Here is a 26,026-nt window from a genome sequence, read left to right as displayed (position 1 = left end):
AACATTTTTCCCATACCCACAGGTATTGCGAGACATTGAAGGCCTTCCTGCAACGTTGTAAGATGAGGCTGAACTACAATGAAGTCAGTAATGTAAGTAACTTCCTTCTGTTGCAATATAGATAGGTTGATCGAGAAATAAATAGTGCAGACATTTTCAAATCAAACTATGTCTAAAAATGTGTCAATTAAGTCCAAGAATTAAGAATATGAATAACAATGAATAATTGAGTTAAAAACAAATAAATAATATATATTATTTATTTGTTTTTAACTCAATTATTCAGATTTATATAGATTAATTTAATTATTCTGTATCATCACATATATATGTATATATATATATATATATATATATATATGTATATATATACATATATATATATATATATATATATATATATATATATATATATATATATATATATATATATATATATATATATATATATATATATATATATATATATATATATATATATATATATATATATATATATATATATATATATATATATATATATATATATATATATATATATATACACCATGTACTGTATATTATTTTTTTTTTTACAGCCATCAGAGAGCCACAGAAGAAACCGTGGCTCCAGCAGCCAGTCCAGGATCCTGGACATTGAGAGAGCTCAAAGGGCTGAGTTTTTTGCAGTCATTCAACGTGCAGAGAGACTGTATTCTTCACGGAAATCCTTACTTGATGCGGTTCTGAAGAGAATGGGATTTCCCATCCAGCAGGACACCCTCCTCTCACCTCAGCCTCCAGCGTCTCCCACAAGAAGCCCTGGATCCTCTCTGCGAGGGAGACGACCTAGGCCCATTTTAAACAACGACAAAAGGGTTCGTACGTCCAGGGCCAACCAGGCGTTGGTAGAAGAGGAGCCTTTCTATGAGAAGAAGCTGCGTCTGGGCAGGAAGATGGCTGGGGGGACAGCTGCAAACAGGAGCCCAAGTAGAGACTCTTCCTTCAGATCTGTGAACATGCACACTCCCACTGAGCTGAGGGCCATTTCACACACCAGCCTGTTCACCCCTACTCCTTTTCCTCCTCCTCCTCCCCCTCCTCCCAGAGCAACCAGGAGACCGTCTCGTCTCCCAGTGATTGCCATGAAATTTGGTGGAGCAGGTATGTAAATTCTGTTGAGTGATGACTTTCTTTATGGGAACTTGAATAGAAATAGGTAAAGATTGAGTATTCATGACTATTTTTGCCGTTAATCTGAACAGGCAAGGAGGTGGCTAATGGATGCAAGCTCCAGTCATCACAGACGACACTAGAGAGACTTACGGAGACACTAGAGAAATTCATGCTCCGCCACCGTCCTTCACCTGAACTACCAACAGCCCCCAGTAGGACGCCAATGGTGGCACCCAAGGTTCCAGCACCACCTTCAGAAGATGCCCCGCCCAACAGAAAAGGACCTCGCCGTGGGACAAAATGCAACCCAAAGGCTGTAGCAGGTCAGGAAGACCTCCAGCCTTTGGTCAACCCTGCAAAGAGCCTGTCCCTCTGCTTCACGCAGCTGACCTCAGATAACTGGTAGGACATCCACATTACAGAAGTAAAGATCGATTTTAAACAGCATAACAAGCAGGGACACGACATCCTGCTGTTGCTTATAAAACAATGGTTATCACAGTTGTCATCAAAACACAGGCAGGAAAAACTGCATGGATTGAAATCTGTTCGAGTTCTGGCACGACACCATCCAGAATACCTGCAGACCAAACTGCATGAAGTCTGCCTGGTCCTCACAGAAGCGGTATTGCAGACATTTTCCTCTTTGTTTCTCTGTTGCATGCAGTTCTCCTTTGCCTACTTGTGCATGTACCTGTACTGTGTACACAGGAGTACTGACTGATGTTCTTATTTACTATCTAGGTGAATAACCCGCGCTCTGCTGTGACCGGTGCTGCAATGGGCACCGTAGCAGAGCTCCATGCCCACCTGGGGAGGGCCATGGACACTGAGGCAGAGTGGACAGGCCGCGTCCTGCTGCTGAAGCTGGCACAGACAACCAACTCCTTCATTCACCAGCAGGCCAACCTCGCCCTGGATGCGCTGGTGGAGGGCTGCAGCCCTGGTAGAATAATAAATGTTCTCCTCAACATAGGGTTGAGGTAAGAGGAGAGGATGTGATCAGAATTTAGTAGGAAGCGTAGCAGCAGCATTTAAAGTAAATGAAGTGAATCATAATCGACACTCTCCGGTTTTTGTCCCTTCTTCAGCCACCGCTGTGCTGCAGTGAGGGGTAGCACAGCCGAGCACCTCCACCAGCTGGCGGACATCGTTGGAGAGGATCAGCTCTTGACAGCAGGGAAGATCTTCACAGAGCGTTTCCTTGTTGCGGTCAGTAAGATGGCGGTGGATCCTGCACCAGAAGTCAGGTGGGGTTAGCAAGTCTTGCATGGTCTTATAGTTTGTGGTTCCTGTGAATAATTCAGTTAGATTTGTCAGTCTTCAGTCAGAATCTCATAGCCTTCTGGGCATTGTGCTTATACACAAAACCGCTAAATGTGAAATGTATCCTGCACAGGCACTACGGACAGAAGATGCTCAAAGGACTCGCCCACCAGAAGGAGTTCACGGTCCAGTGGGATAGGATCATCCCAGTGAAAGACAGACATCACTTGGAGAAGATCTTGAAAAAGATGAGGCAGTAGAAGCATGCACGTTCCTTGGAATAACTGGACGTAGCCTCAGCCTTTTAGTTATCCAAAGAACAGCATAAAATAAATGTATTAGAAAGGCATTAGACATCTCAACACAAAATAAACATAAAACAATGCAACTGCTTGAATTCAATTTGCTGCAAGTAACTCTGTACCTAAACAAAATATAAAAAGGCAAATCAAGAGAAACATATAAACAAGCAATCACAACGCATTCTTGATCAGTTGATAGCCAAGACGGCTGAACATGATACTCTTACAACTCGAGAGGTAGAAAATGCGATGGCCAGGTTGAAGCATCTGTGACATATTGCGATATGAAGCTATACATTAAATCCACATCCAATACCATTTTAAAAACCCCAGGATGTTCCCTAATCAAATCAAAAGAGAGCATGCAGAAAACACATTCACAAAAGAAAGAATAGAAGTCATATACATTAAATAATGAAAAATTGAACATCATCTTGGTTATGGATGGAGAAACATGGTGTCCAGTTGAGGTATCTTGTTGAAAGTACATATATATATATATATATATATATATATAAGTGGAAAGGCTTATTGGTTTTCTACTGAGTTTTTAAATTCAGAGCTATTTTTTCATTTTAAGACACCTACACTCACTGTCTCTCTCTCCCTCTCTCACTCTCTCACACACACACTCAAACCACCATCACCCAAACATCTCATTCTTATATTTCATAATAACACAAACAACCTGTCAATAACCATATTTGACCCTTTTGACTGACTAATCATACTGTTCCATTTTTCGAAACCACATTTTCTAAAGCGGGACACACAAGGTGCTTCCTGTTGACGATTGCTGCACCCTCATATACTGCAACTTTGGCTAAGCAATAGTTTCACTGGCTTCCATGTGTTTACAGGACCTACAAACACTAAACCTAAGTGTCCCACATTAAGCAGTGTCCCATGTAATTTGATAGGATGTGTCAACTGCATAAAGGTGAATCTGCTACCCAGGTTCCTCTGCCTGTACCAAACTCTTCCTTTACCGATCCCAAGTAAATTCTTTAAAAAAATTAGGAAGCATGATAACTTATTTTTTATGGAGGGGAAAAGTCCCCAGAAATAAAATTTAAACCCTATACAACACTGACTGGAATCCCAGGGTTTTTTGTTTCTGTTTTTCTCTATTTGTGTTGTTTATTGTCACTATTACTTCTACTAATAATAATATTGTCATTACTATTAACGGTTACAATGACATGGCCTTCGGTTACACTATTGTGCATGTTATTGCTTTTCTTTTATTGAAAATGTCATTAAAGACACTGTCTCAGAAGAGGGACACTTTTTGAGGAGCATTAGACACATACTTATTTATGGCAGACAGCAAAAAAAGAAATACTGTAAATTGGTGCTCATCTTGTTACACATAAAAACAAAAAAAGAGTGACACACCATAACTTGTCCATCCATAGTACAGTTTATTATCTTCTTTGAATATGGAGTATTATTGCCGTTTTCCTAACTGATAAACATTATCCACACTCCTATGATAGTCATGACTCATTATAACAAGGCAGCGTACTGAAAAAAGGCTTAAGTCCCTCATTTATAATTCGGATCTCTGATCAGCTTCTAGTTGAATAAAACAATCCTTGGGTTGTGATGCTGACTGGATGGAGAAATAATTGAGCAGGTTTTGAGTTCACTTCCAACCAGTATGCTTTTCTCTTCAGTGAAGTCCACATTTACCATCTGTTTTTTTTTTTAAAGTCTCTGAATAAAAGTGTTTTTGCATAACTGCTACAGCAGTTGATTAAGTGAGGCACTGCAATAAAAAGGCACTTTGGTAAATGCTGAGATGAACATAATGATATGGATCTATAGTCTATACTGACATGGTGTCAATTACAGTTATGATAATGAGGAGAAAAATGTAACCTTAGAGGAGAAAGGTAATAAACAAGAGAAACAAAACCAACAGACGTTCTACAGGCTCTGCTGAGTCCTGAAAGAGGAATCAGGAAGTCCATATAGGTTTGGGTTACAATGACATGGAGCCATTCATGTCAACCAGGTCAGGACACTTGGAGGCTGGTCTCAGTTCAGTTTTATACTTCCCTCTAAGTTGTAATGGAGAGGTTTGATTAAATCCGGAGATCACCACAAAACAGGGAAGTCCATTTTACTGAAGCCAGGGTCTCTGCGCAGCTCCCAGTATGTGTTGTTGCTCACCCACGTGTCATCGTTAGACTTCCTGCCGACACAACACAAATCACTCAACGATTGATTCACTTGAATGATTATCATATTTAAACAAAGTGACACTGGTCAAATGTTCAGGGTATTAAATTATCACATCAGTTTCCAGAATAACGTTAGATAATAATATTAAATTAAACCGTCTTAAAACTGTGTGTATATGTGTGTGTATATATATATATATATATATATATATATATATATATATATATATATACACAGCCGAGATCAGATACGATAAAATAAGATAGATTTTATTATCCCACACTGGAGAAATTCCCTCGTTACAGCTGCTCAAAAGAAAAATTCACACAGATCTGAATTAGGCCTGGGCCGGTATACGATTCTGACGGTATGATAACCTTCAGCAAAAATATCACGGTATTACAATTACAGCTTTAAAATATATATATATATATTTTTTAAATGTCTGGGTAAAAAAACTTTTCCCCATTGAACACAGTGCATTTTACTTTAAAAAAAACACTGCACACTGATAGGGAGATAGATTAATAAACTGCAGTTTCTCTCCTTGACCACTCATCACTCAAAAAACAGCTCATACTTTAGAAAATGTTAGTGGTTTTGAAACCATGACTTTTTCAACGCGGTATACCTTAAAAAAGGTAACCGGCCCATGCCTAATCGAAATAACACAAATTCACATTAAATAGAAATAGGAAAAATATACAAAAAGTTTTATAAAAATAAAAAATAACAGAATAAGTTGTAATAATAATAGTAGTAATAACAGATAGTGTATGTCAGAAACGTTTCTTATCTTTGTGTATAACATTTTTTATTGAAGAGATATTTTGCTGATTTAAATCCAGCTCAGTGTCATGGCAGGTCTGCTGAGCATCGTTTACCTGCCCGGAGATCCGTGCACTAGTGCCACGGAGGGAAGCCAAACGCTGTTCACCTAAACACACTGCCCACACAAAGATGACACAGAGCTGGTTTAAAATAGGCAAAGTACTGTATCCCTTTGAGCTATTTTTAAAACATTTTTAAAACATTTTTAAAACATCTGGGAATATAAGGGAGGACTGTATTTTGAATTTTCTAGGTTTAACTAGAAGTTATTACTTAATAGAGCATGCGAGAAGTGATGAGTCGCATATCACTTCTGGAATGGATGTGATGTAATTGACAATCACATTAGAGAGAATTACTTTTTTAGTCATGAACGGTTATCTTAACAACCCGGTATGTTCATCACAAGTCTGCAGACTGTGACAGCCACAGACATTTATACCACATAAGACACAGTGGCTGCTATGGAGGTGATCTCTGATCATGTGCGATAGAACAATTTGTTTGAAAAAAGAAATCAGCAGCATACTTGAAAAAGCGTGGCTGGTGTGTCATGCTGTTGTCCTGCAGCACTTTCCTCCTCTCTCTCTGGAGTTGCTCTATCCTCTGTTTCTGCTCCTCTGCTCCTTCTGTGTTCCCCTCCTCCAACAGCCTGGAGAAAGAACACAAAGAGAGTGAGTCAGGATAGGAAACAGTAGAAATTTGGTCCTACTAGATCGCCACTGCCATTCATCCCACTGATTCCTACACAAACAGGAACATTCTGGTGTTCCCTCCCTCTGGGTAGACGTTAGCTGTGGTAGTTGCAGCCGATACAGTTCCTGTGCTAATATATCTACTGAAAGTTCCTACTTAAGATTTGAGTATAATACCTTGGTACAGAAGCTGCAGATAGACCTTTTTCACAGCAGACATTTGACTTCCATAGTGGGAAAGACAAAAGTGTTAGTGACAACTATGGCTGCTCGATATGAGGAAAATATGCAATAATGTTGTTAAATATCGTGATAACGATATTACTTGCGATGAATAAACCAATATTAAAAAGTGTACTCAGTTCTGCATTTATGCTGCTGAAATACAACACATTTTTTACTTGTTGAATTAAAAAAAGTGAAAGGAAATTATTTCTAACATAAATGGCGAGTGACAGTAAGCCAGCATGCTCAATACCAGGGCCCTGAAACTGAAGCGATGACATGGAAGTCAGCCATCATCATCATTTTATTATTTACACCTGTGCTTCTCCTACTGTCACATGTCATGTCTGTGTTCTGTGAAAAAGGCATTTACATTGTAAAACCATTTTCTAGTGACAACTAATATATATATATATATATATATATATATATATATATATATATATATATATATATATATATATATATATATATATATTTATTAGGGGGATCCATATCACAATAAAAAAAAAAAAAAAACATAAAATAAACATAAAAAAAGAGTATAACATAAAATACAAAACTATTACTTGTATTGACTAATTTGGGCATGTTGCCATTTAATAAACCTTTTTGTTATTATTATTCATCCACCAAATGTGAGAATTTATTTGTTGGAGTTCAACATCTTACTAAATTAGAACCTCTACATGAGTCAACAATTATTCTTGTGACTTCATTCCCCTGGATCTAAACTCCCATAGTCTGTTGTCATGGTTACGTTTATATTTCAGGCATTAACTGCTTCACACCACATGAGCTCTACCAGACTTGGCCCACAACATCACGTTTGTAAAAACATTTTAGGCCAAATAGTCTTTAAATTAATTTAGACTACAGGGTTATCTGTACAACCCATTAGATTAGAACATATGGTTAAAGAGTACAAAAAAGTAATAAAATATCAAGTTTCTAAAATGGGTAGAGATGATGTCTGTGGACAGACTAATAGAAAGCAACGCAACAGACAGATAGAGAGTGCCAACCTCTGGTCCGGCCTGAAGCGTGTGTCTGTGGGGGGCAGCAGAGGTCTCAGGGTGGAGTCCAGCTCATTTAACTCTACCGCCAACTGGGTGAAGCCATAGTACTGGTCGTGGTCCACTGGCATGGGGTCTACACACACACACACACACACACACACACACACACACACACACACACACACACACACACACACACACACACACACACACACACAAATTAACAGCTGTTACGTCAATCTCAGTTTTGTTCTTTGAGTGCCGTGTTGTAAAATCTGTATAACCAACATTCCCAGGGACCAATCACTCACTTGCTCTCCAGATACACGTGGCAGAAGGTGGGTCTCCTTGAAAAACCGACTCATGCCATTTTCCAAAGATGGAGTGTACAACTTTTCCTTTGGAATCTGTAACCACTCCCTCTATCTCGTTCACTGTAGAGCTCCATGATCTGGCCTACCAAAAAAAAAAGGAAGAGGAAAATTGTTTGTATGTGTTAGATGGAAGAAGTATATTACACAAAATGAGAGCAGACGTCCTAAGTATCAAATTTAACACTCATGATAAATAATGTATGATTTATATATCAGTGCTTAAAAGGGAATATTCTTGCTGCGTAATTTTCCATGCTCATGGTTTGAAAATTCTGTTCCTATCTGTGTCCAGAAGATGGTGCCGTTTGCCTTGACAGTATTGCTGATACGGCATACTGAAAGTAAAACATTGAGTTGGAAGCACCACATTAAAGAAATCTGCAGTAATCTTTTCTTTAGAGAGGGGCATGATTTGACATGTTTGTTCAGAGGATAGCAACTGTTAAATCAGGTGCTAAAAGCCAGGCAGGCAACTGTAATGATTACAAGGGTCTGACAGAGGTTCATGTGAATGTGACAAACCAATACAGACATGCATACATACATACATACATAACATACATAACATACATAACATACATAACATACATACAGGTGAGAACAGTTTGTTAAGTACAAATAGAACAATTGAACGACAATTGAACGACACATGAAATGTTCTGGAGTGCAAATCACATCCCACAGGGACTAAAACATTAGTTCCAAAAAAGGTAAAAGGTACTTTATTGTCCATAAACATACATGTAGTGAAATTCATTTTCTGCATTTAACCTATCCCTCAAGTGAGCAGTGGGCAGCCATTTACAGCACCCGGGGACCAACTGCAGATCTGAGCCAGTGCCTTGATCAAGGGCACCTAGTACATGTTTTTGATGGTGGGGGAAACCGGAGCACCCGGAGGAAACTCACGCAAACATGGGGAGGAAATACAAACTCCACACAAAGGCCCGGAACGACCTGGATTTGAACCTAGAACCTTCTTGCTGTGAGGCCACAGTGCTAGCCATTGGGCCACCATGCTGCCCATTCTGCATTGTTAAGACATGAAAACAAGTTTTACCCAACTTCTTCACCCTCAAAAATCAATTGTGGAATAAAGATCAGCTTCTGTCATTCGCAGTTGGAACAGTGGTTTTAAAATCTGTGTTTCCTCACCTTGACAAATGTGATTTTACACTGGCAGGCATCACTGTTGATATTTTTGATGAACATCTCGCCGTAGTGTTCGATCCAGCGCTGGCCGCTCAGGATGTTATGGATGCAGGACGTCACTTTGTTCCATTCGTAGTGGTCCCCAAACCTGGAGAAATCACAGACATAAGGTACTTAATATGCATGTTGTTTCATTCCAAAGTACTTACACTTGCAGCCTATACTGTGCGCAATGACGTGGATACTCATGCACATGCAAACACACACCCACACACAATAAGTAAAGGACTTACGCAGGTAGTGTGACATGGGTAGTTCCCATGGGAACAATTTCCATGGATTTGCCCCAGAATTTATTTTTCCATCGGACATCTAAAAAAAACAAAAAAACAGATCGCAAAATAACAGGTGAGTGCTTGTGACAATGAAAATTACCATATTGTCTTAATTTAAATCTTCAAGGCTTTATCTAGTCTCCTCAGTAAAAGAGCGTCTTTTTATAAATCAGCTTCTTTATTCATGTGCACAAAGGGAAATGCAAACACAGCAGCCGTCAGCAGCTTCTTTGTTTTTTTTAAGTTTAAAAGTGTCTCCAAATAAGGTCATATTAGTATAATCTGCACAGAGTATGTAGGTATCAATCACTTCATTATCATGCGATGGAAAGTTACAGTAATCACGAGGCAACATGAGGTTACCTAATCTTCCATAACAACAATTCTCGCTTTAAATATAACCTACAGCAAGAGTCAAACACTCAGAAACAAAATGTGTGGCCCAGACAGAAATGAGACATTTATTCCAAACATGCTCTCTCCTGCTAACCTTGCCAAAAGGTGAAGTTCCTTGAATCAGAGTGACATGCTGACACAGGTGGGTGATGACTCACCTGGGAAATGAAGATAAGAGATGTGAGATGAGATAAACGCACTTTATCATAAGCTTTACACAGTGGACACTGCAGATCAGGAAGTTGTATCGTGTATGAGTCAAAAACAAAAAGGTGGGAAAGGTGAAACCTCTAACTTTTTTTTGTGCCAGCTATAAACCATTACTACATTTATTTTGAGAGATCAGTATAATTACAGTAGACAAACCAGCCCACCAGAGAGACGAATGGCAGGTCAGTGCACAACTTTGCTGCTTTATATGGTTTGCTACTGGATTGGAGTTTGTGACAAGTCTTGTGAATTGCTTTCAAGCGTAGAACAGAAAGAGGGCACTGTTCTTCCAGTGCCCAATACCTTCACTAATACATCTGACCAGTTGTGGAACAAGTATTCAGATCCTTTACTTCAGTAAAAGTACTAATAGCACAAGGTAAAAATACTCTTTTACAATTTAAAGTCCTATTGAAAATGTTACTTAAGTAAAAGTATGTAAGTATCATTAGAAAAATTTACTTAAAGTATTAAAAGTACTCAACCCAGAAAATTCCTCACGTTAGAAACTAGAAACGACCCAAACAGTCAATCAACTACAGTAAGTGTTTAATGGTCTAATCATTTCAGCTGGACTAGTAGGCCTGTATATTGTTGGGTAGTTTAATTTAAAGTGGATCACATCACTCCAATTCTGAAGTCTCTACACTGGCTTCCAGTGCCTCAAAGAATTGATTTCAAAATACTTTTGATGGTTTATAAATCACTAAACGGTTTAGGGCCAAAATACATTTCTGATCTGCTACTACACTATGACCCATCCAGACCTCTCAGGTCGTCTGGGACAGGTCTACTTGTTGTTCCCAGAGTCAGAACTAAAGAGGGGGAAGCAGCGTTCAGTTTTTATGCTCCACATATCTGGAACAAAACTCCCAGAAAACTGCAGGTCCGCTGCAACTCTCAGTTCTTTTAAATCAAAGCTGAAGACCTATCTTTTTGATGTTGCTTTTCTTTAAATAACCTATTTCATCTGCTTTTATATGTTTAACTGCTCTTTATTCACATATTTTATTTCTCAGTTCTTTAAATTGTTATACTGCACTGTAAATTGTATTCTTGTCTTTTAATGCTTTTAAAAATTGTTTAATTGTTTTCTAAATGCTCTTTAATGTTTTATGTAAAGCACTTTGAATTGCCCTGTTGCTGAAATGTGCTATATAAATAAAGCTGCCTTGCCTTGCCTTATAATAAAACTGCATATTTTATAAACTACATGTGTTTTGTGTGCAAAATTCTTCATTTGTAAAGTAACTAAAGTGGTCAAATTAGTGTAGTAAAAAGTACAATATTTCTCTCTGTACAAGTACCTCAAATTTGTACTTAAGTACAGTAATTGAGTACATGTACTTAGTTACATTCCACCACTGCCTCTGACATGAGATAACATAACCACTATGTGACAATTAATTTGACAATTACATTTTGATGCTTAAAAATGCTAAATGTAGCACACACATCATATGTATATTGTGTGTGTGTGTATTATCATGCAGTGAATCATGTGCGTGTTATGATGTAACCTTTACCTGTTCAGCTATGAACTTGAAGCTTTTATCAGGTCTGTCACACTCGTAGGTCTCTCCCAGGACAGGGTTAAAGGGTTTACTTCCTGCTCGATGGTAGGTGGATGCATACGCAGATATTGCAAATGTAGCGACATACACCTGCACAGAAAATCAGAGGGGATGAATTACTGGCACATTTGTCACCATGAGGTTGTGAACATGTCTGTGTGTACAATGTATGTGTGTGACACCACCAACTTTGTTTACATGAGACTACTGTATGGACATATAAACAGTGTGTGTGGGAGTATATTCATACATTACATAATTTTAGGTAGAAAAACATTTAGGTACTGTATAAGTGTGCCTCAACTAAAAAAAAAGAAAAAGAAAAAAAGTCTTCCAAACCCTCCTAAGGAAGAAAAAAAAAAAAAAAAAAAAAAAAAGACAATTGAAAGCGTCTTGCTTGCAAAAATAAAATATTTATTAAAGCCTCTAACAGAATCGCGCACAGAGCAAAAGACGAACATCAGAGTAGCTTTTAAAAATCTTCCTGAGGAACAGCACTAAGCTTGAAACACATTTCTTATCTATATTTTGCTACAGCTACTTTGATGGTCATCTTTCCATTTGTTCATCTCGGTTTCTCACCTTTAGTTAACACATGTACATCAGAAACTAAAATCATTTATTAAAAGCATGTAACTTCCAAAAGTACATGTGTGCCAATGTTCATGTGAGACTGCTTTGTGCATGTGTGTAGGTGTACAAATAACTCATTAGAGTACATTAGACCCTCTCTTAAAGGTCCCATGACATGGTGCTCTTTGGATGCTTTTATATAGGCCTTAGTGGTCCCCTAATACTGTATCTGTTGGTTTCCCAAAATTCAGCCTTGGTGCAGAATTACAGCCACTAGAGCCAGTCCCACAATGAGCTTTCCTTAGTATGTGCCATTTCTGTGTCTGTAGCTATCGAGGAGGGGAGGAGGGGGGGCAAGGTGGAGGGTGGGGGTGTGGCCTTGACCAACTGCCACTTTGCTCGTTTGAAAGCCATGATGTCTCTCTCTCATGGGTGGAGCAAGATTCCAGATCGGCCCATCTGAGCTTTCATTTTCTCAAAGACAGAGCAGGATACCCAGGGCTCGGTTTACACCTATCATCATTTCTAGCCACTGGGGGACCATAGGCAGGCTGGGGGAACGCATATTAATGTTAAAAAACCTCATAAAAGTGAAATTTTCATGCCATGGGACCTTTAACTGTTTGTACATTCTTACATGGCTCTATCTAGATCTTGCAGGTTTGTACATGCAATATCATCAAGAGTGTTTTTTCCCTCTCACCATGCGCTGGTAAGGGTCATGGGTCTGGTTGGCGGTGTCCAGCAGCTCACTGTACTCCAGCTCCTCACACAGCCTCTGCAGGGTGTTGAGTGGCTCATTGAGCTGCACTGGCATGGCCACCTTGGACAGGTCCTTGCCGATGTTGTTCCTCAGGATGTTCCACAGGCTCACGCTGCTGGTGGGGCTGGTAGAGGGCAACACGGAGCGCCGATGAGCCAGGGTCGCCACGCTGCTAACTAGAGGGGAGAAATGTGGAAAGAAGACTGGTGAGATTTTTAACAGCGGAGACAAGTAGCGTGTCTGAGAGCTGAAATGGGAGAGAGGGAGTTACTTGAGTGTGCGCATTGTTTAAACCAGATGTTGTAAAATCTCTACTGTTCAAAGCCGATTTGATGGAGATGAGGGTATGTTGTAACTTCAGAGGTGGCATTTTAAGTGTGGCATTGAAACTTGTTTCCCCCAATGTGAACACGCTGCAGTACACCTGTTTAAAATGGAGCATGGTGGTGTCCCATCATTGTCTAAATGCTGTTTGAGAGGCAAAGAAAGGAAATTCTGGGAGATTTTTCAGTTTGACTGAATGGGTGTGTTCCTTGGATATTTTCTGGGAATGAAAATGGTCGAAATCAATTATACAAAACAAAATATTGACATAAATATTTCAGCGCTAATACAAAAATACTCATCATACTGGCATAAGCCTTCAGAAACAAATCTAGATAAAAGACAAATACTGAAGAGATTAAACAACCAATAGCTTGACATTTTCATTTACCCCTTTCTCTTCACAAGCTCTAATCATACTCTCCATATCTCTCTGGATCTAAACCAGATGAAAACCAAGCTTTCTATTTGCAACTCCAGTCATTGTAATTCAAACCCTACCAGCTACCTGAAGGCTAAGGTGTATGCTGTAAAAATCTAACATCATCTTCAGCAGTGAATAAATGATGCCTCTACACAGATGCTTTGTCACATACTGAAGGAGGAAACATCGTACGGAGTTTGTAAACACGTCTGGGAGTCGGTGGTGGTCATGTTCAACACATTTCTCTAAGCAAGTGAGTCATTTCAAATGATTCCAGACATTTAGAATGTATTTGATGTCAACACTTGCACAAAAGCACACAGAGGTTTAGTCACAGTCGCACCCAAGTGCTCTAAACCAGACAAGCCCTGCCTCTTTTTGACAGAATAAGGTCTCTCTGCGCTGTCTCTGTCTTTGTCATTGTGGAGGGAGTTGATGTCCTCACACACACACACACACACACACAGCTTGTTACTGTATCACGTACCAGAGTTGTGTCTCTCACTGCCTCCCTCATTGCTGTAGGTATCCATGGAGACGCTGTCACTGACATCACTGATGTACGAGTCATCGTCAGACACCTGGAGACAGAAAATCAATGTTGAAAGGTCAGCGAGCGACCAGAACGTAGAATCAAGGACAAAAACCCACAAACCCAAAAGTCATCAGAACAGAGGAGAAAAAAATAAATAAAATAAATAAATAAAGTGCACCCAGTGTACAGCATGTTTGTTGTGACTTGCAGGGGTTAGTTGTGCTAAAACCAGCTGTGTCGGGGAGGATCAATGAGTAAAATAAGACATAGATTACTTTTCCTGCACAACTAACCCTTTATTAGACTTGAACTTGATTTGTTTGATCACTGTAGTGCTGAAACAAATGGTAAGTTAATTGATTATGGTCAAACAATCTTGCAAAAATGCTAAACATTTAAATGGTTCCAGCTTCTGAAAGTTTATAATATAGTTTTTTTTTTTCCTGCTCTACATTATTTTAAAAACATACAAAACAAGTCATTTGCACCTTGAAATAGTGATGGATGAAACAATTAAGACGATAGACCAATGCATTTGTCTCTGAACATAGAGAATAAGGTAGTAGATATTGTCTCACCTCATTCTCAGAAGAGGAAGAGGAGAGGAGGTACTCCTGAGCATCGAAAAACTCTGACATGGACTCTGGGATAGAAGCTTTGCTCTCATTGGACACCTGGTGGACCAAGGAGTGGGAGCCACCTGGACATTCCTGATGATAATAAAAAAAATTTAAAAAAAGTCAGTTGAGTGAAACTGGACCTGTGGTGATAGGTGGTGTGACATGTGTGATGTGATCATGCAGAACCAATGTTTTTGACACTCACTGAGGCATAGGCGCTCTTCAAACCCATAACCTGTGCTGGCTGTGGCGCCTGCATGTCGATGGTGTGCCTCAGTCTGTCTTTTTCTGCCACTAGGGAACTAAAGGCTGATTTCAGTGTGGCGTGGACTGGAGAGAAGCGAATGCCAGACAGAAAAACAGGTGGAGAGTTGTCATGGAAACTATCTTACCATGTAGACACACACACTTACAAAACATTTTCTATCAACAGTTAATGCATCTCCTGAGCAAACTAGCAGACATCCCAGCAGAGACTCACTGTTGTTGGCCAGCCTGCAGAAGTCCTCCTGTAGACGGGACGCGTCTGTAGGCGAGTCCGGGGATTCAGGACAGACCTCCTGGGTGTTTGACTCAGCGGTGGACAGATTGGGGTTGGAGGCGTGGAGTCGGGGGGATTGGGAGGAGATGCAGCTTGGGACCTGGTGGACAAAAACAGAGAAAAAAGTTGAAGAACTGTAAGCCATTATTTTACCTTCATTTCCCGACCGTTGATTAATTGTAATTTAGTTTCTGAATAATTCTCAAAAGAAAAAAGCTGCGCGTACCTGTAGCGTGGCTTTGGTTTCTTTGCCATTGTTTTTGGATCGCCATCTCCTTGGCCTTTTCTCTTTTTTGGGCATGTCGTAATTAGATGCCTGTGGTACCACAAGAAACTGAGTTATTAAGGGATTAGTAAAACAAAATTACATTCAGTTTTGACCTGAAAAAAAGTATTCCCCTTCATCAGTCTTACATATATTCCATGAGTAAGTATTTTAGTTCTTACTCCCCTGGAAAATCAGCCACTTTCCTGTTACACCCGCAAATGCATTTCCATTGAATATTTCAGCAAATAGCTTTGATAAAGTCAAAGAACACCTCTACATTTTGCATGACAGCGAACTTAATCAGTGTGCCTGTGCTTACTTGTAGTGCACTAATGGCTGGGGCGGAGTATGTGCGATGGAGGACCTCCATGCTCTTCAGCAGCAGGTTGAGTTCCAGCAGGTACGATTCACATTCCTCCAAGTCTGGCGTGAAAGAAAGATTATTATTAGATGAAAGTTTGGGTGCGTGCAATGGTGAGAGATAATATGAAACATGAAAGATTCACTGCAGTGAGACACATTTTAAAAACGGAACTGTTGACAAGGCAGGGCGACAAGCAAGCAAAGAGACAATTTGTGACAAAGTAACAACCAACCTTTGCTGCAGTTGTTCATGTCCTCTGAGGAATGGAGCCAAGAACTGACCTTAGCCTGGTGGACTGACGCCTGCTTAGTGAGAGTAGCCCTCTGTTTTAGAGGGAGAGACGGATGAGACAGATGACAGAAGATGAGGCATATGCAACCTCACATAACTGTAACTGCATCCCTACCGGGTCCAATCTAAGGGAACAACTATGTTTTCTACAAATGAGCCAACGGAACAACTTACTTTTCTTAGGGAGTCATTGAGGGAGGGGGAGGATGAGGCGTGCGGGTGGAAGAGGTGCCTCTCATGGGGATACATGGCAATCTCGTTCTGCCGAAATACGCGGTGATGACGCAGCTTTGACACCCACTCCTCAAACAGCTCCGGAGACTTCACCTGGGTGCCATAAAGTCAAAATTAGGAGCAGTAACTGGGAGACAGCTGCTGTCAGTGTATTTGTACGAAACAGAAAGAGTAAATAAGAAAGACAGCATGTAGGTGTTCATGCATTTGCGTAGATCTCTATCTATGAGAGATGGCACTGACTCACGTTAAAGTGGGTGCCAGGAGTTACCTTTAAGTGATAGATGTTATTCTCTGTGTCCAAGTCGATGCACATGGCTTTTTTCTTGATTGACATGACAGAGAGGCCAACATCAATGCAGCCATGGAGCTTTCCCTTCTTCAGCTGTGAACACAACACTTTTGTAAGCAAGTCTGTTATGTGTCGTAATGCAAGAATGACAGACAGAGGGTGCTCTTGAGGTAGTACCTACATCAGTTCCACGCTTTGCATACTTCAAGATGCCTTTCTCCAACACAAAGAATCTCTAAGTGGGAAGAAATCAAACTCAGTCAATATTTCTTCACACAAACTGCTCAGTTTTCAGTTCTTACCACCCATGAATCACAAGTTTATTGCACTCCTAGATTATGCAACAGTTAAAAACGCCAATAAAACACTGTACCGTTGTACACCACTTTCCCTTGACCCTGCCATTCAAATTTCACAACAGCAGCAGGGAAATAAGTAGCAGTATGGATAACGACATAGCAACAGCTTACAAGCACATCTTGCTCACTTTAGTTTTACAGTCAAAAAAGAATGCACCGATAAAGCACTTCGACAGTACTCGAGACGTCCTTGTGAGTTTAAATATTGGCTGTTTACGTGGCTATTCAATCATGTTGCAAGGCAGAACTTTCCAGGTATGCACACAGAAGAGGGGGAGGAAGATGAGTCAGGGTTACAGTATAATCAGCTGGGAATACAAAGAATGGAAAGCAGGAAATACAGAGGACTATAATGGTGAGGAGGAGGAAATGCGGAAATAGCTTGAGGTATTAAAAGATAGCATTTAGGCTGGACTGAAAACATTGCTGCTTCAGTCCTGGTATCATCAGGTAAGAAATCACAACTAACACCCATGTACAGTATTGCTCTTAAAAATGCATACTTGCTGTATTTCTTTACCAAAATGGACATGAGGCACAATCTATCCTTTTAAGAAACACAGCGAATAATAAGTGCAAACTGCTGTGGCTTACTATCCGACACCCTCTGTATGAAAAGCAATCAAGTTCAGAGTGAAAATAAGTCTTTGGTTCAACAAAAAGGCAGCAGCGGTGTTCTATAAAAAGACATGTTCCAATGCTGTTGCCTTCTTGGGCTGTAAAAGGCCTGGTGAGGTGCTCACCTTATGCCACCCCTTCATGGGCCACTTCCTCCTCTTGAGCAGAAAGCCCTCCTGTCTGTCAGGCTCCTGCATGCTGGCGGGAGCCCCCCTGAGCCCCTCTACAATCTCCCAACTGTCCTGAAGGGAGACACAGGAGCAATAGTGTATGAGTTAGACAGACATTTCCCTTGGAATAACACACAATCAAATAAGAACACATATCATCATCACAGATACCATACCAGTGCATAATGTTGTGACCACAATACCAGTTATTGTAAAAACAGCATTATTGCACTTGCTGCATTTGTTTAAGTTTGCATTTCTAGGAAGACTTTAATGTTTGTTCACAGGGAACAGCCTCTAGACTGTAAATAAAGATGGACGACACATCTCCACTTTCTCCCACTGTACAAAAGTGAAGCCAGAAAATTGGTAAAGTAAATCGGGCTGTATCTTAGTCCTGCCCTTACACCCGCCCGACCAATCGCGAGCCAATCACAACTGTCAATCATGAAGTTTCAACCTGTTTTTATAACATCAAATAACTAAATTAAAACCAGTCTTGAATATACACTTAAACAAATATCAGTGTGATAAGAACAACCTAAAATGACAGACACTGTACTATTTAGTTTGGCACAGGTCCCATCTGCTAACATTGAGGGGGCGGGATTTATTACCTATACTGCAGCCAACCAGGAGGCGATCGAGATGTTTTGGCTTCACTTTTGGGGAGCTGTCAAGTTGTCCATCTTTATATACACACACATCTGTATAGAACGGCCCTTAGGAATTGAATCGATTTCACACACACACACACACACACACACACACACACACACACACACACACACACACACACACAGACACACACACACACACACACACACACACACACACACAGACACACAGACACACACACACACACACACACACACACACACACACACACACACACACACACACACACACACACACACACACACACACACACACACACACACACACACACACGTACACACACACACACACGTACACACACACACAAATATTTGACCTGCTTTGATATGAACTGAGAGCAAATGCTAAAATTGTAACAGTGGCTACGAGCACATTTTGTTAACACATCAGAAACTCCAATACTGTACATTAAAGTACCACACACACATACCTGGTTACTGTCGTGCTTAGAGGAGCCGCTGCTGTCACTGTGAGTGGGTGACGTCGATGGCATCTTTTTGCGACTTGACTGCTTTCTGCCCACCGTTGTCTCGTTTCTGTGGAAACAGCAGCAACAGAAATCACAGCAGAGCCGCCAGGAGCATCACTCTGACCTTTGAAGGCCACGCCACAACAGTCAGCACTGCGGAGAAAGGTTAAAAACGTACTGATGTCAGAACAGCACAAAGGTTATTTTAAAGAGAGCAGCAGCGTGCAGGACATGACAGATAAAAACAGAGAGGAATCACTTACTCACTGTGTGTCTGACTAACTGTGAGCAGTCTAATTGAGAATGAAGAAATCCCCAAAGTATTTTGTTTTAAGGAAGCCACAGACACAAATATCCAGAAATCGTTATCATGAGCTCTCACGCACACACAGTTCAGGGTTCAACTTGCACCACATGAATTCAGATGCATTCTGACTGATGTCTGGCTTTGTGTGGCCTGTGATACTTTCAAGCTAAGTGCACACATATACTCAAATCAATCTTAAAAATCAGTTTCTATAGCTGTGGTGGTACCAGAAATGTTTTAGGATCAAAGGCCCACATGTAAACAAGCATGTGAACTTGAGGAAAACAGCAAAAACTCCCATTGGAATGTGCAGAGGATCATACAAACAAGTCTATCATTGGAAAAATAATAAAAAAAAGTTATGACTCAAGACGCAACTAAACAATGACCACGTAAAATACCTAAAAACCTATTTCTAACACTAAGCGGCTGTTGAGAACCTGATCCTTGCTGCTTCACCAGTGGCTGGTTTCAGCAAACAATTGCTCCTCCTGTAATTGCATTTCAGATTTAAAATGTGAATTTTTTCTTTCATGTGTTGATCAAATGTTGGGTATTGGAAGCTCTGCCAGGTGGCACAGAGAGTCCATGTCAAGCTTGCTCCGATTTGTTCTAGAATTTGTCGTTATCGTTTTGCAAAATGCTACTGTCCAAATTTAGGATTCAAAACTTGCCGCTATTAAAAACAAAAGAATTAGGCCTAGTTTGTTTTGCTCTACACGGGTATGAAAAGTTTTGCGTTAAGTCTCGACATAATTACAGATATGCACTGTACACGTTTATGGTTCCAAAAGGATGAGCAGGGAACAACACAATCTCACTGTGATCTAACACTCATTACTCTCATGCCCCAACCTGCCGTGTAATGTATTTTATACTTCTGTGTGTTTTAATGCCACGCCTGATATTATCAAAAGACTAATCTCAGGTGTGTTTAAGTGGATGTGTGTGCTGTACATGTGAGCAGGGCACATCCCTTTCTGGTGGTTCAACCCAGTAAGGGAATGCTTTTGTGCTTTGTGGGTGCTTGCATGCAAATTTGTGTAAACACTTGGGATTTTTAAGCGTGCTGCAAACTACATCCTCTGCAAACGGTCTGGTGGTTTGTGTGTGTGTGTGTGTGTGTGTGTGTGTGTGTGTGTGTGTTCTGCAGTTCCCCAAGGCCTCGCTTACAGTCAGTACCATGCCCAGGACGTGAGTCATCAACAGGAAAGAATGTGCTCCGTGCTTCGATACCCCAGACACACCATAACACACAGCTAGCTACGGTCAACAGTGGTCTAAAAGCAGCCTGAAACACAGTGGACGGTCCAGTTACTTCACGCCTCTGGAGCACAGACTTAAAAAGACAGACAGCGGCTTGGAGTAAGCTTCAAATGATAAACTTGGGGAGGTCAAATTAGCCTAGCTTGTCAAGTCGTTGTGACTGCGGTTCTCACTTTTCAGGTTGTGACATGCCTGGCTTCTTCAGCTGCACCTGAAGATTTATAGAATCAAGTTCAGGTATTCACACATAACTTCTGCACATCCGCGTCTCATCTCATTATGCATGTAGTGCAGGAGCTCAGGGCCTGGATGGTAAATTTCCATCACCGACTGAATTCTTGGAAGACTGCAGTCATGATTATAAACACAATAGGTGGTGAGTAAGGGCAGCAGCATAAAGCACCACTTTATATAACACACTCAGCCCTGCCTTCCATCCCTCAGCCTTTTCCCTTTCACACAACCCAGCAGCAAAGTTTGCAGCAAAACACTTTCTTTGAGTAAAACCTCAACAATTGCCACTGCATCTGTGCACAGATTTAGTTTGGGAGTGTCACTACCTCATTACCACATGCCACATTTCACTTTACAAACTTAAAAGCCTGTATGAAAGCTGTGTATTAGTCTAGAACACTATCTGCCACAGATGAGCTGTTGAAGCAGACACACGTTAGTCCCCAAACATCCCACCGAGTGCCCTACTTACCTCGACTGAGTGATTACTGTAGTATTGTACACCACTGAGCCTCCTGCACTGTAAGACTAGAAGTGCTGGGGTTTTGCCTTGAGACTTACGTAATTTGAGTCAATCATTAATAGCACAACAGCTTGTAAATTATCTGTTAAGATGGAAAGGGGTCATTCACATGGGAGAGAGTCACAAGGCCCAAATGAGGGAATAAAAGGTTTAAAGGTGATAGAACTGAGAAGTTTTGTCTGCATGTACGAAAGTGTGACAACAGTGGGGTCTGCATGGGACACCATGAGGTAACAGTTGTATAACATAAGTGCTGTGTGGTCTAACTACAAACCTGTGTGCACAGTAAATAGATCTACCTTGGCTATGCTCTTCTTTTTTCCCCCCTCTAGCATACTTTCTTTTTCACTGCACTGTGGGAAAAGTACCTATAATTACCTTACAATGAGAAAAGACCTCTCCCCTAAACTTCATTCTTTAAGACGGGAGTTAAAACCAGCTTCTAGGGTGAGCACAGACCTGCTTGAGACGCCATGAGCCAAAAGCAGAGATCCAAATACATACAAGAGGAGAACCCTTTCTTCTACTTGTCTGATTTCCAGTAACCAACAAAGTGCTAGTTACTAACTATAGATAGAGACAGGGCAGGTGAATTTAAACAAAAGTTTTTTTTCTCACTATCGACTGTAGTTTGCATATTTATAGCGATCAAGCTTAACTTAAAAATTGGCCAGAATTCTCCTTTAAAAAAGGTACACCATAGCTACCGGCACCACATATTGTGCAGAAAGCCCTGTGGCTTTCATGAAGCTAAGCCTCACCTGCTGTTCACCAGTTTCCATGACAGGAGCTCAAGACAACTAACCTAAAGCCAGAAGAATTGTCAGACTGGAGTTTCGAGTCCTGGCATGACAAAGACACAGAAATATTTAGCAGCCAATCCATCTGCTTTCTGCCTATACAAATTCTTGCAACAGGAGGACTGCCGTCAACCCAACAATCCAAAGCCTTGTAGGCTATATCCTCCCCATTACTGGCTGAGTGGGACTGCAAAAAGGTCCTCACAGATGGCCCATCTGTGACTCTACCTCCAATGAAGCATCAGAATCTTCCGGTAAAGCTTCTTCACATTAAAGCTGTTCATCATCCGCTTATTATCAAACAGAGTGGGTTTCAAATAGACTCACATCTGGCAATGTTATCTGGCTACTTCATACATTAACACCCTTATTTTACAAACAAGTAGAGAAACAGATGTGGTTTTGCACTGGTTGGTGGCAGTAGCACTTAGCTTATCTGACCCGTGACATGATGTCAGTCTGACTGAGCGTTTTAAACTGTATTTTTCATCTGAAAGTAATACAGTGCCTGCGTTTATTGTAAGCAGGCAAAGAAAAACTGATGTGGGCATCAGTGAGTGATCAAAGAGGTAAAAAGCAGCCCCAATATGGCATTCGGCAGTCCGTTATTTTCATGTGCACTCAAAGAGAGACAAAAAGAGAACAAGCTTGTGAGCCAGCATTCCCATAGATACTCGACCAATGTATTTTTGAAAAGCCACATCACAAAAGATGTCTCTCCGTCTCTTTCCTGCTGAGACAAGGGACACTTCGTGTTACTGCTCAATCACGGGTTGCTATGGATACCAAAAAAAAAAAAAAAAAAAAAGGCAAAGGCAAGAATATATCCAGTTTGTGTTTGTTCTTTATGGAAAAATCTGAGGGCATAAAACATGGGGCTATTTATAGAACCTGTGCCGTTACCAGCGGAAACATGATTTCATGTCAGAGTCGACCAGTCGGCTTGGCTGGAAGTAGGGCACAACATCCTATAACCTTATAAAACCATAAGAGATTACAGACGGGCTATTCTCAGATTGGCCACTTGGTGTATTAGTCAAGGCAGAAATGCTCTGTATGTAGTTACCGGCTTTTAAGTGGGTGTTGTGCAAAGGAGAGAGTGACATAGAGATAACTCAGTGAGTCACACTGGCCATGCTGGATGTTCACGCCCAGAAATGTTACAGCAAGAATAAACATTTGGGCTAAACTGTAATCAGCTGACTGATAGACTTGATTGATTCCTGTGGCACAATCCTCTGTTGGCTTGAGATCATGGAAGTTTAGCAGGACCAGCCTGGAACAGCACCCCCTGAAGTCAGTAGGGATTCAGTCTGTGTCTTGCTCAAGGGCTTTTTAACAGGGCAGCTACATGCCAACACATGGGTTTGAAGCCTGATTGTTGCGTTGCAGAGCAGCCTCTTACTACTTCTACTCTTTCTGGGACTGCAACTAATGATTATCTTTATTACCAATTAATCTGGCAATTCTATTCGTGATTAACTGATTCATCACTTGGTCTATGAAATGTCAGACACATCGGAAATTCACAGAGACATCTTCAAATTAGGGCTTGGCTATAGAGAAAATCAGATATCACAATATTCTTGACCAAATACCTCAATATCAATATTGCGGCGTTATTCTAGGGTTGACAATTGGTGCTTTTACAAAATATCTTTACACTTAAATTTTAGATAAATAATCATCAGTAATGTGGACATAATGTCTAAGTACGAAAAAGGAAAATAATAGAACAGCTAGAACAGCCTGGTAAGTTCAGAAAAGTACATCGCTTTACTGTAATGCAGCCTTTAAAACCAGTAAAAGACACCACTTATGTCATATCACAATATCCAAAATCAAAGACAATATCTAGTCTCATATCACAATATGGATATAATATCGATATATTGCCCAGCCCTCCTTCAAATGTCTTATTTTGTCCAGTCAACAATACAAAAGCTATTCAGTTTTAAAAAAAAAAAAATACACCAGTGAAAAGCAGCACATCCTCACTTTCAGGATCCTCACAAACAAGCCGGCACAAAACATGACTTCTAAGAATGGATTATCCAAATAGTTGCAGATTAATTTTTCTGATTTATCAACTAATTGTTTCAGCTCTAACTCTGCCTTCCAAATTAGACAGTGAACTGTCAATAGTTTGTATAATGGCTTTTTGAACATATGAATTGTAACTAAACCCATTTTATATCCTTCTCCGTTATTTTCTGTAATGTAAAAATCTTCACATATTCTATAACGTCATTACAGCTCTGTGAACCAGCCTCACCCTCAGTTTTTGTTAACAGTAAACTTCAGGGCTACAGTTGTGTTTACACTAGGCTGGGTATACTGGGCTGGTATTGTGTGCCCACAGGCAGTCTGTGAATGGACTGGTGATTGATAGTGATGCCATCACCACTCATGCATAAAGTGATCTTGTCTGAAATAATAGGTGCTAGGCCAAGTATTGATTTACAGTATAATAAAAACAAAGCCACTCAAGCGCAACAAAAGCCTGGAGTAAAAAAAAAAAGGTAATTTCATTAATTAATTAATGGCGAGTAGGATGCAATCAATAGTAGACTAATTCACATTTAGAGAATAGTGAACATATTCAAATGTTTGTTTTGTTCAACCAATAGTCCATTACCAAAAGATAATTTCATTTCATTGAAGCCTAAGAAAACTAGCAAATGTTCACTTTTGAGCATTTTTTTGCTGAAGAAAGGACTTATTATCAAAATTGTTGCAAAGTGTATGTTGATTAAGGATGTGTGTGTGGCCTCCTAGGAAACATACTGTCCTCAGTAGGCCTATTCTACGTGAAAAACACTATGGCTATGGCTACAAATACAGTACTTTCTAAAATACAGAAACACTGCCATACTGTAAACTGTCAACAACTTTGAATGAATGTCTCCCATCAAATCAGACCAGCCTACCTCCTCACTACTTATTTAATATGAACACACTGAATAAAGTTAAATGCAATTATAATAATTTGCTTATGCTGGGTGTGATGTCAGCACAGCAACCAATGCGGATTGGTTAAAATGTTATAGTCATGACTCCACGGCAACAAACCAACAAACCACAGGTGTCCTATTTAAATTCACAGCCCTGCTCAGTTCCTGTTGCCAACAGCCAACACAGCAATTCAAACTTGTCAGCGCAGGCAAAATGTCCAATATTCCATGTGGTCGTGAACCCTGCGCTCACACAGCCTCGATAAAACCCAAACAGTATGGACACATCAAACTGGCACACGGAGGCACTAAATGCCACGAGAAAGTCCATTAATAATTCTATCGAAAGCGATATTTCACTTCAGCGCTGAAACAGTGAGCTAAAGCCACGACAGAAGCGCTGTCAACTCTGCCGCTTTCTTCAAACGGAAGCTAGACAATAACCGCAAAAACAGAGATATCATTTCACATGGTTATGAGTATTAATGACAGGAAACGCTTACGGTTCTGTGGTGAAAGTTACAGCATCCTATCCTGATGGTAGAGACATACCTGGCTTTGGGTTACTGCTCCTCCTCGTTACAATGCCGGGGAGCTATGTCGAGGAGGAGGGTCCGCTTAGAGGGCAGGAGTGACTGACGCTCTACTGAGCCAATCACAATCGAGGACAAACCCGAGGGGCGGGAACAAGGGTT

General features: G+C 40.5%; 2 protein-coding genes across 6 annotated transcripts; one reads left to right on the top strand and one right to left on the bottom strand.

Moving 5' to 3' along the window:
• On the top strand, positions 1 to 2,789 carry LOC114568698 (TOG array regulator of axonemal microtubules protein 1-like). Its single transcript, XM_028598335.1, has 7 exons — positions 1 to 92; positions 579 to 1,143; positions 1,245 to 1,557; positions 1,675 to 1,780; positions 1,900 to 2,138; positions 2,247 to 2,405; positions 2,555 to 2,789. The coding sequence occupies exons 1-7, from the start codon at positions 63 to 65 to the stop codon at positions 2,679 to 2,681; spliced, it is 1,539 nt and encodes a 512-aa protein (XP_028454136.1). The 5' UTR covers positions 1 to 62; the 3' UTR covers positions 2,682 to 2,789.
• A 1,334-nt stretch (positions 2,790 to 4,123) lies between these two features.
• Positions 4,124 to 25,965, bottom strand: LOC114567912 (oxysterol-binding protein-related protein 3). 5 transcript variants are annotated; one of them, XM_028597168.1, is made up of 23 exons: positions 25,835 to 25,947; positions 19,209 to 19,400; positions 18,718 to 18,822; positions 18,056 to 18,172; positions 17,135 to 17,188; positions 16,933 to 17,046; positions 16,602 to 16,754; positions 16,369 to 16,459; positions 16,092 to 16,195; positions 15,731 to 15,820; positions 15,445 to 15,604; positions 15,169 to 15,293; positions 14,922 to 15,053; positions 14,296 to 14,389; positions 13,001 to 13,236; positions 11,677 to 11,814; positions 10,035 to 10,098; positions 9,503 to 9,581; positions 9,213 to 9,357; positions 7,995 to 8,139; positions 7,690 to 7,816; positions 6,274 to 6,396; positions 4,124 to 4,923 (listed from the first exon to the last, which is right to left on the bottom strand). In XM_028597168.1, exons 4-23 carry the CDS (start codon positions 18,125 to 18,127, stop codon positions 4,827 to 4,829), a joined length of 2,343 nt encoding a protein of 780 aa, XP_028452969.1. In that variant the 5' UTR covers positions 18,128 to 18,172; positions 18,718 to 18,822; positions 19,209 to 19,400; positions 25,835 to 25,947; the 3' UTR covers positions 4,124 to 4,826. The 5 variants fall into 5 exon arrangements, with proteins under 5 accessions (XP_028452969.1, XP_028452967.1, XP_028452968.1 ...); XM_028597166.1 differs by lacking the exon at positions 18,718 to 18,822 and having other exon boundaries at positions 19,209 to 19,314; positions 25,884 to 25,965; XM_028597167.1 differs by lacking the exon at positions 18,718 to 18,822 and having other exon boundaries at positions 25,884 to 25,958.
• Positions 25,966 to 26,026: the final 61 nt, after the last annotated feature.

Source organism: Perca flavescens, chromosome 14 (assembly GCF_004354835.1).
Source record: "Perca flavescens isolate YP-PL-M2 chromosome 14, PFLA_1.0, whole genome shotgun sequence".
NCBI classification, from domain to species: Eukaryota; Metazoa; Chordata; class Actinopteri; order Perciformes; family Percidae; genus Perca; species Perca flavescens.
The sequence above is the reverse complement of the archived record's forward strand: the minus strand, read 5'-3'. Positions and strand labels throughout refer to the sequence as shown.

What these genes read in the sequence shown, in the direction of transcription:
- LOC114568698 (XM_028598335.1), top strand. Translation starts at nt 63, where the DNA reads ATGAGGCTGAACTACAATGAAGTCAGTAAT. An exon ending in ACTACAATGAAGTCAGTAAT is followed by an intron (nt 93 to 578) that starts GTAAGTAACTTC and finishes TTTTTTTTACAG; the next exon opens with CCATCAGAGAGCCACAGAAG. An exon ending in GATCCTGCACCAGAAGTCAG is followed by an intron (nt 2,406 to 2,554) that starts GTGGGGTTAGCA and finishes TATCCTGCACAG; the next exon opens with GCACTACGGACAGAAGATGC.
- LOC114567912 (XM_028597166.1), bottom strand. Translation starts at nt 19,271, where the DNA reads ATGCCATCGACGTCACCCACTCACAGTGACAGCAGCGGCTCCTCTAAG. An exon ending in CCATGAAGGGGTGGCATAAG is followed by an intron (nt 17,189 to 18,055) that starts GTGAGCACCTCA and finishes CTTCCCACTTAG; the next exon opens with AGATTCTTTGTGTTGGAGAA. An exon ending in AAACCAAAGCCACGCTACAG is followed by an intron (nt 15,605 to 15,730) that starts GTACGCGCAGCT and finishes TTTGTCCACCAG; the next exon opens with GTCCCAAGCTGCATCTCCTC.